Source organism: Phalangium opilio, unplaced genomic scaffold, assembly GCF_054372755.1.
Source record: "Phalangium opilio isolate 3A_F unplaced genomic scaffold, DU_Popi_V2 ptg000009l_1, whole genome shotgun sequence".
Lineage (NCBI taxonomy): Eukaryota > Metazoa > Arthropoda > Arachnida > Opiliones > Phalangiidae > Phalangium > Phalangium opilio.
The window spans coordinates 1,525,612-1,540,928 of NW_028324146.1; the positions used below are offsets into that span (position 1 = coordinate 1,525,612).

Here is a 15,317-nt window from a genome sequence, read left to right on the forward strand (position 1 = left end):
ACTCCCTATACTAAAAAGTAGACAAGTCGATACTAGCGCCGCCTGGCTACCAGCGCTGGAAACCCTCGCGGGAAAAATAAAAAATACTGGGTATAAGAAAAAAACACGCGCTACCGTCAATTTTTTTCCTTAGCGTCGTCTGCTAGAAGCAAAACAGTGGTTTTTTTCTTATGTCCAGTATTTTTTATTTTTCCCGCGAGGGTTTCCAGCGCTGGTAGCCAGGCGGCGCTAGTATCGACTTGTCTACTTTTTAGTATAGGGAGTTGCACATCCTCTTGAGCGTCGAATGTTTTTCACGCGCATCCTTCATCCATGCTAGCACTGCCTGGGCAGCCTGGCTACCAGCGCTGAAAACCCTAGCGGGAAAAATAAAAAAATACTGGACATAAGAAAAAAACACGCGCTACCGTCTGCTTGAAGCAAAACAGTGGGTTTTTTTTCTTATGTCCAGTATTTTTTATTTTTCCCGCTAGGGTTTCCAGTGCCGGTAGCCAGGCGGCGCTAGTATCGACTTGTCTACTTTTTAGCAGGGCCGGAAATAAGGAAAAATTCGTATAGGACTGAGTCCAGTGACGCCCCCTTTGACTCGAAAAATTATAGGACATTGTCCACTGGAGTGTGCAAAAATACTGTCGCATCTTCACAGTCAAACCATCAAAACTACGGAAGATTTATTGGTCAAAATGTCCAGTGACCCCCTTAGTTTTTAGAAAAGTTATGGGACATTTTAAAAGTTTATTGGACATTGTCCAGTGTCCTGTACTTATTTCCGGCCCTGCTTTTTAGTATAGGGAGTTGCACATCCTGTTGAGCGTCGAATGTTTTTCACGCGCATCCTTCATCCATGCTTGATATACAAGAAAAATACATATCCTAATTTTCGAATCCCCCTATTGCGCGATTAGCTTTAAACATTGGTGTGAATATGGCCTTGATATCCAAATCTCTTCACCTTAATTGTATACCGTTTTTAGGGCATCAACATAGCTACCAGTTTTCCTATCCCCTCTTGGCTTTAAAAACAGTGGGAACGGTGGTATAATTTTAGTTTCGTAGTCCACTCCACCTTGCACTCCATTAACGTCGATTCTCTCCAAGGTCTATAGAGTTGCCGCTTCGCTAATATAGGTTTGCTCACGCGCCCATCTTTTACCTTCGAAAATTCGCGACTTTTATTGGCTGCCGAATATGACGTCTCCCGTAGACCTTAGTGAAGCATCGTCTGCTTATGTATAGTCTTTCGATGCGCGAGTTGTGCAGCTTGTGCTGTATTGGCATCCTCAAAGGTAAATTAATTACTTTATTCTGATAACTTTTTTGTATGAAATATTAATGCTAAATTAGGAAGCTTTTAGAGATATTTGGAACTTACTTCTTTAGTTTATTTGTATTAAGACTTAAGGGATAAGACTAGGGACTCGGTTCGGGTTGTTATAACTTATTTGGGTGCAAAACCAAAATACTAATGTGAATAAATTGTATATTTTTAGATTCATACATAATAAAAATTTATGAGCCATGCCTGGAACAAGGTGCGCGGTCGCGACGTGCAATAATAGCCTAGTTTTAACCAAAAAGAATGATAGTACAAAACATATTGTGTATCACAAATTTCCAAATGACATTCATAGGAGAAAGGTTTGGGCATTTAAATGCCGCAGAGAGGATAAATTCAATCCCATGACTAGTCATGTTTGCTCGCAGCACTTTAACGAACATGCCTACAAAAGGGATCTTAGGTCTGAGTTGCTGGGGATTCCTAATAAAAAGGAATTATTGGAAGACGCTATTCCAACTGAAAATTTGGGACTGAAAGGAAGTCAAAACTGTAAATCTACAGAGAGAAAATCCAGAGTGCAACGAAGAGAGGAGCGAGTCATCGTTAACAATTTAATAAAGAAATCTAGTCCTTCTGCAATTGATAATCTCACGAATGAAGCAACTAATTCTCAAAGCTTGAAGAAAATGGGCTAGAATACATGTCTGGTTTTATAGCCAAAAAATTCTATAAAAAATATGCCAATCTGGATTTAAGAGACTCAAGTCAGAGTGATCATTGTTATCAATTACCATCTTGGGCTACAATATTATCTTATGGCGGTTTAATTGTTCCTAGCTCTACTTTCTTAAAAGCAATGAATTCATTTGAAACCATTTTTCGTAATTTCCTTCCAAACAAAGTCCTCGCCAACGAAATAAATATTGTTAAAAACATATCCAATTCAATTCACCAAGAACATGAAACTTATCCTTTGGATTTAATCCATTCATTTGTCAAATTAAGAATTTTCATTAGAATGAAATATCACAATTCAATCAAGCCCAGCAAGACAGATTGTGGGAGAAAATTAGGTAAAAAATTTAAGAAAATTGTAAACTAAAGTTCCTATAATTGTTATACCTAATTGGCTGGAGTTTTCAAATTAAGATCTCAAAACTCATCAATAGAAATAAAATTCATTTCATTGGAATTATACTTGGTTTAAATTTTTTTGGTCTAATGCATTGATTACTTATCACCGTTATTAAGTAATTGTAATCATTTTCCTCTTGAATTTAAAGAAAATCATAATAGGTACTGAACTATGAAGTTTGATAGAAGCATAAAGTTTCGGTTTCTGCCTTACTATTTATTAAAATGTGCACAATTATCTATGCCAAACCCTTTCTAATTATTTAATTTAAAAAATATATAAAAATTATGCCCTATAATTAGCGTTTTAAAAATAAATTTCATGGCAATTCTCATATAGTCTACCGTACAGAATCAAAACCGCGCGCGCTTGAGGTCTAAGGCTGACGTCACGTAAGGGGGGGTTGGAACAGACTCTAGAAATCGAAAATTTATCTCAGGCGAGCGAGCACCCGTTGGATTCTCTCTGTAATGTTTGAAACGCTGTCGCATTCCATCGCCGCTTGGTGTCGCCCTAGTCTATTAGTCGACAAATCTCCGAAACGAAAAGGCGCGAAAGCCGAGCCGCGCTCGGGACTCAGCTGTCATTCCTCACTTGTGGAGTGTAGCGGAAGACGCGCGTTTTTAGGGTGCCCACTGACACAATTGATTTCGCCCGCGCCTGCACCTGACAACTGACACGTGACATACCTAAGTACTCCTTTATCGAGAGATTAATTTTCGCTAAATATATTGTGACAAGTAGCAACGCCGCTCCATCTAATCGAGGCTCAAGAAGTGTTATTGGTGCAACACGTGTTACGCGCTGGTGTTCAGTAGTTTGTTTTGACCAAATGAAAAGTGACTTACAGACATAAATTTTAATTGATTAAACCGGTAAGAATAATTTTTTATCAATTTGTCAGGGAGGGAAATTGATAATAATAAATATCTTGATCGGTACACTTGCTTTAAAAATTAGACACCCTACTTTCAAAGTTTAAAGGGGGAGTGGCTATGAACAAATTAAATCATTTAATGAAGATAACGATTTAATTACTCTAAACTGTTGTTAATCAATCTAAACATGATATTTAATTGAAGCCTTAGACTAATGTGAATATTTAAATTTTTATTTGGGCGTTCTTATCATCGCAACAACTAGAAAAGATTCAGTCAAATTAATAGTGATAAAATTAGTCCGTCGGCCAGATGGCCAAAATGAGGAATTCGAGTACCAACTCGGGCACCAGATTTAAATGTTATTTTCGATAAGATGGGTGCCTTAGATGTATGGGAAAAATTGGTGTGGGGTTCTATCGCCCAGCTATTCAAAATGGCGGCCATTCCAAGATGGCCGCCAGAGGGGTTCTTAAATGACACATATCTCCGCTGCTATTGGACGGATTTCCATGCGGGCTTTACCAAAAGAATGACAATGAAACGTTCTATTATTAACCTTCTATAATAAATTTTAACTTGTGGCGCCATCTAGCGGACATTTTGCCAAAATAGGATTTTATGCTTTTTCAGACCTATATATTTTTGTCCTATAAGGAAAATTGCTGAAACGTAATTATTAAAACGACCTTCAATCGAAAACTGGCATTCTTATCTACGTTTTCATGTAAGATTGAGCTATCTGACGCAAATAGGAGCAGAGTTATAAAAACAATCGTCCAAGGGGGGTTAGACGTTCTGTACAAAATTAAAAATGTAATTACTATATTCCATTACTCCAAAACTGAAGAGAATCCATATCTATCTTGAATAAGCTAGTACTATAAAAACCTTTCTCTGGTGAATTTAATTCTGTTAGTAAGCTTATTTAAAGAAACATTTTATATCAAGGAAAGTAAGAGCAATTTTATTTTTCTCTTTCATGAAACCAAACGCTGGTATAGTTCTCAGTCGTCTTCACTATCCGAAGAATCAGTGTCTTTAGGGTCTCGTAGATACATATCTTCTTCTTCGACCATATTTGTGCAATTTGTATTTTTGCAAGCTGCAGTACATTTCAAATTATTTAATATACATGTACAATCGTTTGGACGGCAAACACGCGTGCATTTGCAAGCCATTAGAGATAGCACTATATCTGGAGCTGGTGGGCCAGTCATCCAAAGAATGTCCAGTCCTTCCTCGCCCTTTGTCCACCCGTAACCATCTGTTGGGTCCGGAATGTCAGCAAATGCTTCGAGGCTTCTCTTCCAAATTGCAGCCTGGTAATTCGCTCTTAAAGTGTGCTGCCTAAGCGTATCCGCGCATGGCGGCAATTGCCCCGATTCGACATTTCCTTTCTTGGCACGAAATATCTGGTACCTCAGTGTATTGACATCTGTCACCTTTGTGTTATTGCAATATATTTGGCACGTTAGTTTTTGAATTTCGTCAAAGATATTTTCATCAAGGTTCCACTTTTCACCGAGACCATGTATGGTTTTTCTGTATTTCTCATTTTTGGAAATAATCTTTAGTGCCTTTAATTTGCCGTGACCTGCCATAGCGCTAACGGTATCACAGCCGGTAAAGGCGTGAAGACCTATCAATGCGTTGCACGTTTCAACTCCTATTGCATTGACTAATTTTGAAACATCTAGAATTCTGACTTTTGATTTTTGGCCTCTCATTAAAAAAACATTAGTGTTCATTTCAAGATTGAAGGCCAGGAATAGAACTAAAACATCAGTGTCGTCGGAAACACAAATGACGTTTGGGTAAAATTTTCCGGCATGTTTGGCGTGTAGTACTAAGCGAGTGTCTGCCTCTTCTTGATTGGTGTTTAAATCTTCAATCTCTTGTATATTGTCTTTGGTCAGTTCATTGCATTTTCCCATATGCGCCACGTACAATTTCTTATTGCCTAATTTTTCCCTTCTCTTCTGGTCTTGCCAGCTGAGTGCGAGAAATTCTATTAGGTTGTTTTTACTTTCGTCACACGTTAATAGCCTACGCCAATTTTTGATTTTATGATTTGGTCGAATTTGACCGAACGCTATTCCTTCTTGTGACCCTCTTTTAGCTCTTTCCATGGATTTGATTGAATTTATTTTGTAAACGTCAAAAACTACGTCTACTCGGTCACTGTCTCGAGCAACATGAAGAATTTGCGAAAATATTTTATCCGAAAGTTCGTCAAATGTGTGGTTTTCGCCTTGAAGTTTTTGAATTAGAGCCATTGCGTCAATTATTGTAGTTTTTGGGCAAGGAACCACGGAAACGGGTGCTATTTTACTTTCCAGATAATTTGACAAGACTGCTTTGTTAGTTTTCTTCATCGTTCCGTCGGCATTTGCTAAAGTCCAAGGCAAAGAACCTAGTGGATGACTGAAAACATCTTGCATGTCTAATTTCCGACTTTCTGATATGAGAACCATATTTGCAAAGAGCCTATGGTCAGCTTTCAAAGTAATTTCCTTGTTCTTCCCTTTGGCTATAGGTTTCTTCATAGCGGTGAATGTTTTCAATTTCAACTTTTTAAAGGGATCGTAGAAGCCTGTTCCTTTTGACAAGTGATTATCTTGAAAATATCGATATGCTGCTTCGCCTTTCTCCCTAGCAGACAAAAGATCAGTTGCTACATCCAGAGAAGCTTTAGTACCAGTGGAAATGCTTATAACATCTGAAGGATCTTCCCCAAAAGGATTGGTCCAGTTGTTCTCCAGTATGTCTGTGATTGAAGTAACGGCTTCTTCATCTCTTTTTATCCGTGGCTCTTGTAGATCAGGATGAGAAAAAGCCGTGTTTTGTGTATTGATTTGTTCCCTTAGTTGTCTTAATGCAGATGCTCTATGTTCCGCAGTAAGGTAGTATCGGGCTACTGTTCCAGGTTTCAGGCTAAAACCCCGGGTTCCCCCTGCCGTTTGTGTGTCCTTATTGACAGTTTCCTCGGTTGTCTGATCCACGGCGATTTTACCGAAAGGGTTGACTTTACGTAACTGAACCGAAAATCCTCCGTTTCTAAAATGTTCATATAGTTCAGGACAAGTGTTTTCGAGTTGAGTCATAGTTGCGTAATAGTAAGGCAGATATCTTGAGTAGTTCACTTTGTCCATGGCGAAGGACCAAGGAATGACTTCACGAATGGCTGATAAGTGGAGGTACCAATCACCTTCCCTATCAGCTCGAAGTAGTTGGAGAAGAACGCCAACCATATCTAAGTAAATCATCCAAAATTTTGATAGGTCACCCCTTTGGTTGCGGAAAGTATCTAGATAGTCGATAAATTCTTGGATGATTGTATCGCAAGATTGGTTAGAAACTGCAGTCGTATACGTTTCGTGACAAGTGTTGCGATGAACTTCTGAGAGAGCGTCATAACCTTTTTCCAGTAATTCGGCGGACTCCGGGCTTTTACTTTTCGTTCTTGAAATGAAACCTCGCCATGCTACTCTCATGAGGGCTTCAAACATCAATTTATGAAAACGGACAGCACGGTTGTACTGCTTTCCTTCTAGGACTTTATTAATCGAGCCTTCCGCGATTACTCCAGATTCAACCGCTACATCGCGAAGCCCAGCATCGCCGAACATTTTACCAATGCTTGACATAAAGTTGCAAATGGTATGAAAGTTTCCCATCATTAAAAAAATACTGTTGTATTGGTCTTGATTAGCCCACATTATTTCAGTGGCTTTGGCGTATAAAGCCTGGTCAAAAACCACCGCAATGGCACTCAAGTTTAACGTGCGTTTTATTTCCAAGCAATTGCGCAGAACCTCTTGGACAGTGGCCAGTTCAGTTGCAGGAGCGTTAATTGTGGGTAAATATCCAATTGAATCGGGAGTGACCATTACGTTGTTTCTGGTTAATATATTAAATCCCGTCCAAGCGCTTATTGTTTGATTAACAGAATCAATGTCTCGAACCATAATCCATATTAAATCTTTGACCTGCGCTTGAAAAACTAGCTCCTTAGTGCGAAAAGTAATATCCATGGGTCTTATCGGTAATGGACCTTTCCTTTTTCGAACGTAGTAGGAATCAAGAGGTTTATCTGCATTATGGATGGTTCTCTTTTTGTCTTGTTTCGAAAGTTGAGGTAAAAGCCTTGGCGGAAGGCATGAATCTGATACGGGTTGAACAATAATCCCGTTCACACGATGCGAAGTTCCTGAACCACTAAGTACCTCTTCTAGTCTATCAATATTGTCAAATGCCAGTACTGTGGGAACGTTAGGATAAATCCCGTTAGGAAGCGGTACACTGTCAGATATTTCCAGCTTTTCAATACAAAGTGCGGTGTCAATTTCTTCTAATTTAGAATATGAACAAGTGTGACCCAGTCTATTTAGAGTTTTAATTAATTCGGCGTTGCCTGTCAAGGTCTTCACTGCAAACGCCAGTAAAATATGCTTTGGGGCAAATACTTGTCCCATTGCTACACCATAAACAATGTCTTCAGAAATGGACCATGACAACCGTTTTACTCGATCAGATGTTAAGGTGTTTGTTCCAGAAAGCAAGTCAGTTATAAATTTCGTTAGGTTTTGAGGAACTGTCAAGTAATCTGAGTTGAGTTCTTGAGGTTGAGGTGGCCAATGCTGCTCCGGAAGTGACGCTTTTATCTCATTTCGGAGAGAGAGGGCTATCTTTTGAAAATTTGACTTGGGCATTTCTGTATTTATGCTGCCCTCATATTTCATCTTAAGGCTAACAAAATATGGTAAAAGCTTTTCTAAAGATAGACTATCTTGTCTGACAAAGACCCTTCGATTTACAGTAAAAAAATGTAAGGAGTCTCCAAATTCGGCTTCAATTTTTCTTCGCAAGTGTTTTTTGGTTGATTCTGATACTTCACAGTTTCTAATTCCGTTTTTTTCCATAAATGATACCATCCTGCTCGTAATATCTATCATTGAGCAAACTGGTTCATCCAAAAATATTTCGTATCTAAGGCAATGATACAATTGTACAAGTGATTCCTTTTCAGTTTTTTGGTAATCATCACTTTCTTCTGCTTCCTCCGATTTATCCACTGACGTACTGGCAGTTTTACGCGTGTATTGTCTGTAACATGTTTTATGATAATGAGCTTCTGCAGCGACAATTTCTCTCGACGTAATGGCTAAAATTCTTTCATCACATCTCTCGATGGCAATTGCTCGTAGAGTTTCATCCGCTCTTAAGTCTACAGATTGTACTAAACCTTCCCGAGAGTTTTGACCTTTCAAATACTTCGTTTTTTCACAAAATATGCAAATTCTTTGAAGAACTGTGGCTCCTGACGCACCTTGCCTTGAAGATCGTCTTGGCTTATAGTTCGCCGAAGAACTATCTTGAGAAGTCGAAGCTTTTTGTTTTTCAATTATTGTAAGGTTTGTTTTAGATGTGAAACTAGCCCTACATTTCCTATGGTAAAATACATCAGGTATTGAACTTGATGGGTCCCTTGAAAGAATAAGAATGGGTTCAAAATCTCTAATTCTTGCAGCGTCACAAAGAGTTTCCCACGATTTATAATCTTGAGGGCTACTTAGATGCTCACTAAGTGTTGAACTTTTGTTACAAATTATGCAAACGGTATTACTTTTTTCGCGAGATTTAGACATGGTGACTCCACTGTGTAAAGAAATATCAACTTTAACTCACCCGCGCACTCGCAAAGTGAAAAACAAAAACCAAATTTAAACACTGTTGGGTATTCGCTGATTCATTCCCTACAAACCTTACACCGAGGGGCTGACCACTCTTAGATTACGGTTAACTCTGTCAAAGGCAGGGACTTTATAAAACTATCCGAAATCCCATAGTACAGTCAAAGGTACAGCGTTTACATTGCTTACGCCGAGTGACCAGCCCCTCGTCTAACACCACACAGAGAATTATAGCTCGAGTTTTATGACCCTTAGCCTGGGAACCAGGGAATTTAACAAAGCACGAACAAAATTTCAACATACACCGTAAGCTACTAGAATATAGCGTATAACACTAAAAATGGCTCGATAAAAAATTTAAAACTAACCCCCCTTGGACGATTGTTTTTATAACTCTGCTCCTATTTGCGTCAGATAGCTCACACTTACATGAAAACGTAGATAAGAATGCCAGCTTTCGATTGAAGGTCGTTTTAATATTTACGTTTCAGCAATTGTCCTTATAGGACATCAATATATAGATCTAAAAAAGCATAAATTCCTATTTTGGGAAAATTTCCGCTAGATGGCGCAACAAATTAAAATTAATCATAGAAGGTTAATAATAGAACGTTTCATTGTCATTCGTTTGATAAAGCCCGCATGGAAATCCGTCCAATAGCAGCGGAGATATGTGTCATTTAAGAACCCCTCTGGCGGCCATCTTGGAATGGCCGCCATTTTGAATAGCTGGGCGATAGAACCCCACACCAATTTTTCCCATACATCTAAGGCACCCATCTTATCGAAAATAACATTTAAATCTGGTGCCCGTGTTGGTACTCGAAATCTTAACTAGCTCAAAGACTAAATCAAGAAATGTAATTAAATTAAACTTAGATTAAATTATATAATTTGATTTGGTGAAGGTCACATCGTTAAACTATAAGGTGATCTCACCTCAGTTAAAACTATCCCCTAACTATGCAGTAGGGAAAATCTGAGTGCAATATTCGAGTGGGCTATGGTGTTTGCCTTAAGAAAAGGTAAAGCACGGCTTTTTACTAAAAGCGCATAGATAACCAGAAAGTAAAGAACATTAACCCTTTCCTACCTTTTCCAACGATAGTTGCGTAAAATTAGAAGCAAGTGGGGGGGGGGTGCACAAAGGGGTGGTTGGTGTACCTCCTTTTCAACTACCAATCGAATCTGAACTAGATTAAGGGTTCTCGCTAACTGAAAGCCGCGCAATGTGGTTCTAGCAAGCTGAAGATGAACAATAGAAATCCTTTTCAATTTATTTCCTCTCGAATTTTTGCTTTCCCCTGAAGGAAATTCTCTACTGTGTATCTTCAGTTCGCTAGAACCACATTGCACGGCTTTCACTTAACTAGAGCCCTTCCAACTTTCACCCTAGCGGGGATTCGAAAATCAGCACGGTCGCTCCATTGTTAGTCTCGATGCTCGATTTTCAGTTCGCTAGATCTCTTTTCGATGGAAGTCGGCCTTTAAGTTAAATATTTATATTGTTTCCGAGACTTTGTTTTTATTTTTTATTGAAATGCCTCGGGCGAAAACAGCTCTATTCAGTTAGCTCTTTCAGCGCAGAAACCGAAAAACCATAGTGCCCAATATTATTTCTACGCTAATTAAAGTCGGCCACAACGTTGGTTTACTAAAAATGGATTAGGAATTATCAAAGGTTACGTTCATATCTGAGATTCTGACAATACTGTCCCTATAGATGACTAGATCACGTTAGACCTTGGAGTTAAAGGGTATGCGAATTTACAATTTCATTTCAAATATTTTGCCACGAAAGTGGTATTACGTTACACTTTCAAGTCTCTACTTTCAAAATATCAAGTTTTTAATATAATTGAAATCCACTGAAAAATCACGAAAACTCAGTTTCGATATATTAACAATTTTGTTTTGTCGAGCTTGTTCGCCCGTTTGATGACATCACTATGACGTCAGGGGGAAAAAGCGCGGGAATCCTATACTCGCGAGGTATACGCGTCTCGAGCTTCTCGCCAGTCTAAACTCTGGGTCTGATAGCAGAGAGAGTGGCACCATCTCACGTGAAAAAATATATCTGTGATGTCGGAGCAAGGGAAACGTTTTAGTCTATCTTAAAAAGAGGATTTCAAATAATTTCATACGAAGCATTTTCAAATGCATATTGCGGCCAAATAACCAGCAGAAATCGGAAAAACCTCTGATTTATATAACAAAAGATAGAATTAATTTCTGTGAATTCAAAAATATCAAGCTTTTAATTCTCCGATTGCTGCTTATTTCAGCGCAATATGCATTTGAAAATGCTTCATTTGAAATCCACTTTTTATGAAAGGCTAAAAACGTTTCCCGTAGGCTGACGTCACAGATATATTTTTCAAGTGAGATGGTGCCACTCTCTCCGCTATCAGACCCAGAGTTTAGACTGGTGAGAAGCTCGAGACGCGTAAACGATTAGCCGCGCTTTTTTTTATCCCCTCACGTCATAGTGATGTCATCAAACGGGCGAGCAAGCTCGACAAGACAAAATTATTTATATATCGAAACTGAGTTTTCGTGATTCAATTTCTATGGATTTTAAAAAAGAAACTTTGGTTCGATTATATTAAAAACTTGATATTTTGAAAGTAGAGACTCAAAAGTGAAACATAATACCACTTTCGTGCTAAAATATGATATGAAATTGTAAATTCGCATTCCCTTTAATAAAATCTGAATTTAGTTAACTTATTACGTTTCATCTATTAGATTCGTCTCTCTAATAATTGGCAGCGCGGGATCTTTATCGGCAAGATTAAAAGCTAAATCAAGAGAGAATTCAAGCGGGAATTATTCAGGTAAGATTTTTAACTTTTATTTAAAGCGGAAATATTTACATTTTAAATAAATGGTCTTAACGCCAACTTCAAAACGAAAGATAATTTTTGGTAATAAGGTATACCGCACCTCCCTGAAGGCTTTTATTTGAAATAAAATAGGTTTTCTAGTTTTTAAATTTAAAACTGGGTATATCAGGGTTCATTCAAACCTGGAAAACTCAGGGAAATAAATATTTAATTTTAATATTAATAGAAAAACTATGGGAAATTTCGAATTATTAGTAAAAATATTTGTAAGGTTTGAGTAAGTTTGCACTGAAGGAGTTGCTTCAGCTTTAAAATAACCACTCCAAAGGTTGTGCGGGCCCTGTATAAATGATATTCATAAAGTTAAGCGTATTAATGACGTCACAATATCTAAGAATTAGTTACAGGGTTCTCACTGAACCAGGGTAAGTCGGGGATTAGAAAAATTTGGTAAAAATATCTGGGATAAGTCAGAGATTTTATTTGGTCAATGAAACCATGGATGTGTATAAATACTACCAGAAGAGGATAATTGAAGAAGGATGACACTCTGTATCCTCTTAATACTTTAGTAATGCAACCTCATTCTTCCCAGGCCCACCCTTTTTGTGCTCATCAAACCAGAGAGAATTTAGAAGGGGAGTGGAAGGGGTGGTTTGGAATGTAGCGCAACGTCGTCTGCTAAACGTTATCTAGGCAGGTCGATTTCCGGTATGATGCGTTTGTAATAGATAGATTTTAGAACACGTGACCGGAAACTCGCCTACCCCAAAAAGCTCAACGCGACATCTTGTTTGGGCGTCATCACGTTTAATAGAGTCAAAGGGGGGGCCTTCCACTCCCCTTCTAAATTCTCTCTGATCAAACTTCAGATGGGCATCGCACCGTGCTAGGGTGCATTCTATAATTGTTAGGCAATAAATCCCCAGCAATCAACCCACAAACCTTGATTGTCTTGGGGTGGGTCAAATATCCACAAGCGCATGCGTCTTGCCAAATAGTTAAACGCTAATAGAGTGATGATGAGGGAACTGTTTATCGCATACGCGATTCGGTTTAGTAACCTTGCTCCAAATGTAATATGACGTTGGGAATAGTGACGTTACACTTACCCCGCTTTGTGCAGTACACTTCTCTCGAAGAGAAGTAATATATACTTCTGATACTACGTATTAAACATTCCAACTTGACCCTCAGCTTAAAATAAGATATACGGTACACCAGCGGATGCGACTTGGCTTTAAAGTGAGTCCCAAGTAGTTAGGTCACGTGGAGGAAAAGGAACTACATAGTATTGAATGGTGAATTTTAAATTTCGACCATGCGCAGATAGAAATAAATGCAAATTTCTGTGGGAGGCGGGCAGGGGGGGGGTAGTTATAACATATTTTTTCCAACCCTCAATGGGTGCGTAGTATCACTACCAACGAGATGTACAAGGCCCATGCACGCTCACTTCGAAGGGGGGATCCCTCACCCATATATATTTGACTTGTGTGGTTGACAGATGGCGCTTCTTTGTCTCTTTAATACACTTACTAATAAGGCTTAATTCACATGGCAATCCCGCCGCGCGCTCCTTCGCTCGAAGTTCGAGCAGACAGCAGGCACGTGAGGTTTACGTAATTTTTTCAGACTTAAACGCGCCTCTAGCGGAGAATCGTGGCGATTTAAAAGGTCCGGAAAAAAATAAAAAAAAATTGGCGCCCGCATGGGCCTTGTATATATCATTGGTAGTGGTAGTATTTACATATAACCATGATTAAACCACGAGTCAAACAATGGTGAAAATCTGGGATTTAGTCTTAGATAGTTTAGAGAATTTAGCAGCATATTTCATTAAATTGAAGAGGAATTAATTATCCACTTTGTTCATTTCTTTCACGATGCTGAAATCAACTTTAAGTCAATTTGATTAATTTACAATAGCCACAATTATTGCGACATAGGATTTGATTAGTTAGGCAATCAATATTTTGATAATGAACATTGCCCGTTAATAATATCTTAGTAAATTATGGATTACAACATCGGGGATGACTCGCACGCGTTTGCGTTAAACCGGAAAGATATAATAGAGCCGAGCTATCAAAGGCAAATAGAAACAATTTCAGGCAATAAGGAGTGTGTTCTGGCGACAATAGTTGTATCTGATTAGGGTTCTAAATCGGTAAATTATCATGGTAATCACTGAATATCACGTGAAATCTTGAGAAAATCAGAAATAATCACACGATTTACTAGTAATCTTTTGTAATCACCTCGGTAATCACACATTTCGTGAAATAATCACAGATAATCAATCGAGAAATTGGAAAATCCAAAATAAAAATCGTAATCAGTTCACAAAAAACCCATTGATAATCACCAAAACATCACCGGAATTCATTGGAATTCAAACAGAAATCACAAGTAATCTATGTGGCAATAACGGGAAATGTAAAGATTAAGGAAATCACCGAAAAAAATCGTAATCACTGAAATCAAGGAATTCATTCAGTAATCAACGGAATTCAGAAATCAGGTGATACCCTCCTTGGGTAAACATAATTTTACAGCAAATACACTTCTAATGGCTTTTATTAGCCTCCCCAGTGCCTAATTTCTTTCCGTTATTTCTATTTACCCTTAAGGTTAAATGAAAGAAAATATACAGGTTGTTCTGAAAGGTCTGTCAGTAATTCAATTAAAGGGTTTTTCGTTGGACCCTTTCGAGTCGAAAATGTTGTACGACATTTTGCCGTCCTTGCTACCGTTTTCAAGTTGTGATTGTAGTGTTATACCAGAAGCCCATTAGGCTTTACACATCTGTGAAGCATAATCCGCTTTTGGTTTTACGGATAATCCCTTAAAGGGAATGCGAATTTACAATTTCATATGATATTTTAGCACTAAAATGGTATTATGTTACACTTTCAAGTCTCTACTTTCAAAATATCAAGTTATTTAATATAATTGAACCAAAGTTTATATTTTTAAAATCCATTGAAAAATCACGAAAACTCAGTTTCCATATATAAATAATTTTGCCTTGTCGAGCTTGTTCGCCTGTTTTATGACATCACTGTGACGTCAGGGGGAAAAAAGCGCGGGAATCCTGTACGCGGCGTCTCGAGCTTCTCGCCAGTCTAAACTCTGGGTCTGATAGCAGAGAGAGTGGCACCATCTCGTGTGAAAAATATATCTGTGACGTCGAACTACGGGAAACGTTTTAGCCTTTCATAAAAAGAGGATTTCAAATGAAGCATTTTCAAATGCATATTGCGGCCAAATAACCAGAAATGGGTGAATTAAAAGCTTGATATTTTTGAATTCTCAGAAATTCTGTCTTTTGTTATATAAATCAGAGGTTTTTCAAACGAAGCTTCTCATTCCCTTTTTAAATTTTATTAAGAAAGTGGAAGACAATGCTATATAAGGGGTCAACAATAACATCTTGAAAACGGTAGCCTTATGAGAAAATGTCATTGAACATTTTCGACT

General features: G+C 38.2%; 2 protein-coding genes across 3 annotated transcripts in view; both read left to right on the forward strand.

Annotated features, from left to right (window-relative positions):
* The first annotated feature begins 1,107 nt into the window (after nt 1-1,107).
* Nucleotides 1,108-2,862, forward strand: LOC149713069 (uncharacterized). Of its 2 annotated transcripts, XM_089845380.1 has the most exons (3): nt 1,108-1,286; nt 1,491-1,638; nt 1,705-2,862. In XM_089845380.1, the coding sequence occupies exons 2-3, from the start codon at nt 1,519-1,521 to the stop codon at nt 1,972-1,974; spliced, it is 390 nt and encodes a 129-aa protein (XP_089701506.1). In that variant the 5' UTR covers nt 1,108-1,286; nt 1,491-1,518; the 3' UTR covers nt 1,975-2,862. The 2 variants fall into 2 exon arrangements, with proteins under 2 accessions (XP_089701506.1, XP_089701503.1); XM_089845377.1 differs by having other exon boundaries at nt 1,115-1,286; nt 1,491-2,858.
* Nucleotides 2,863-2,972: 110 nt separating this feature from the next.
* LOC149713070 (thrombospondin type-1 domain-containing protein 7A-like) overlaps nt 2,973-15,317 on the forward strand; it is a 205,590-nt gene continuing 193,245 nt past the window's right edge. Inside the window, exons 1-2 of the mRNA XM_089845524.1 lie at nt 2,973-3,289; nt 11,737-11,825. The gene's annotated coding sequence lies outside the window, so the exon portion shown is untranslated. The remainder of the gene's footprint in view (nt 3,290-11,736; nt 11,826-15,317) is intronic.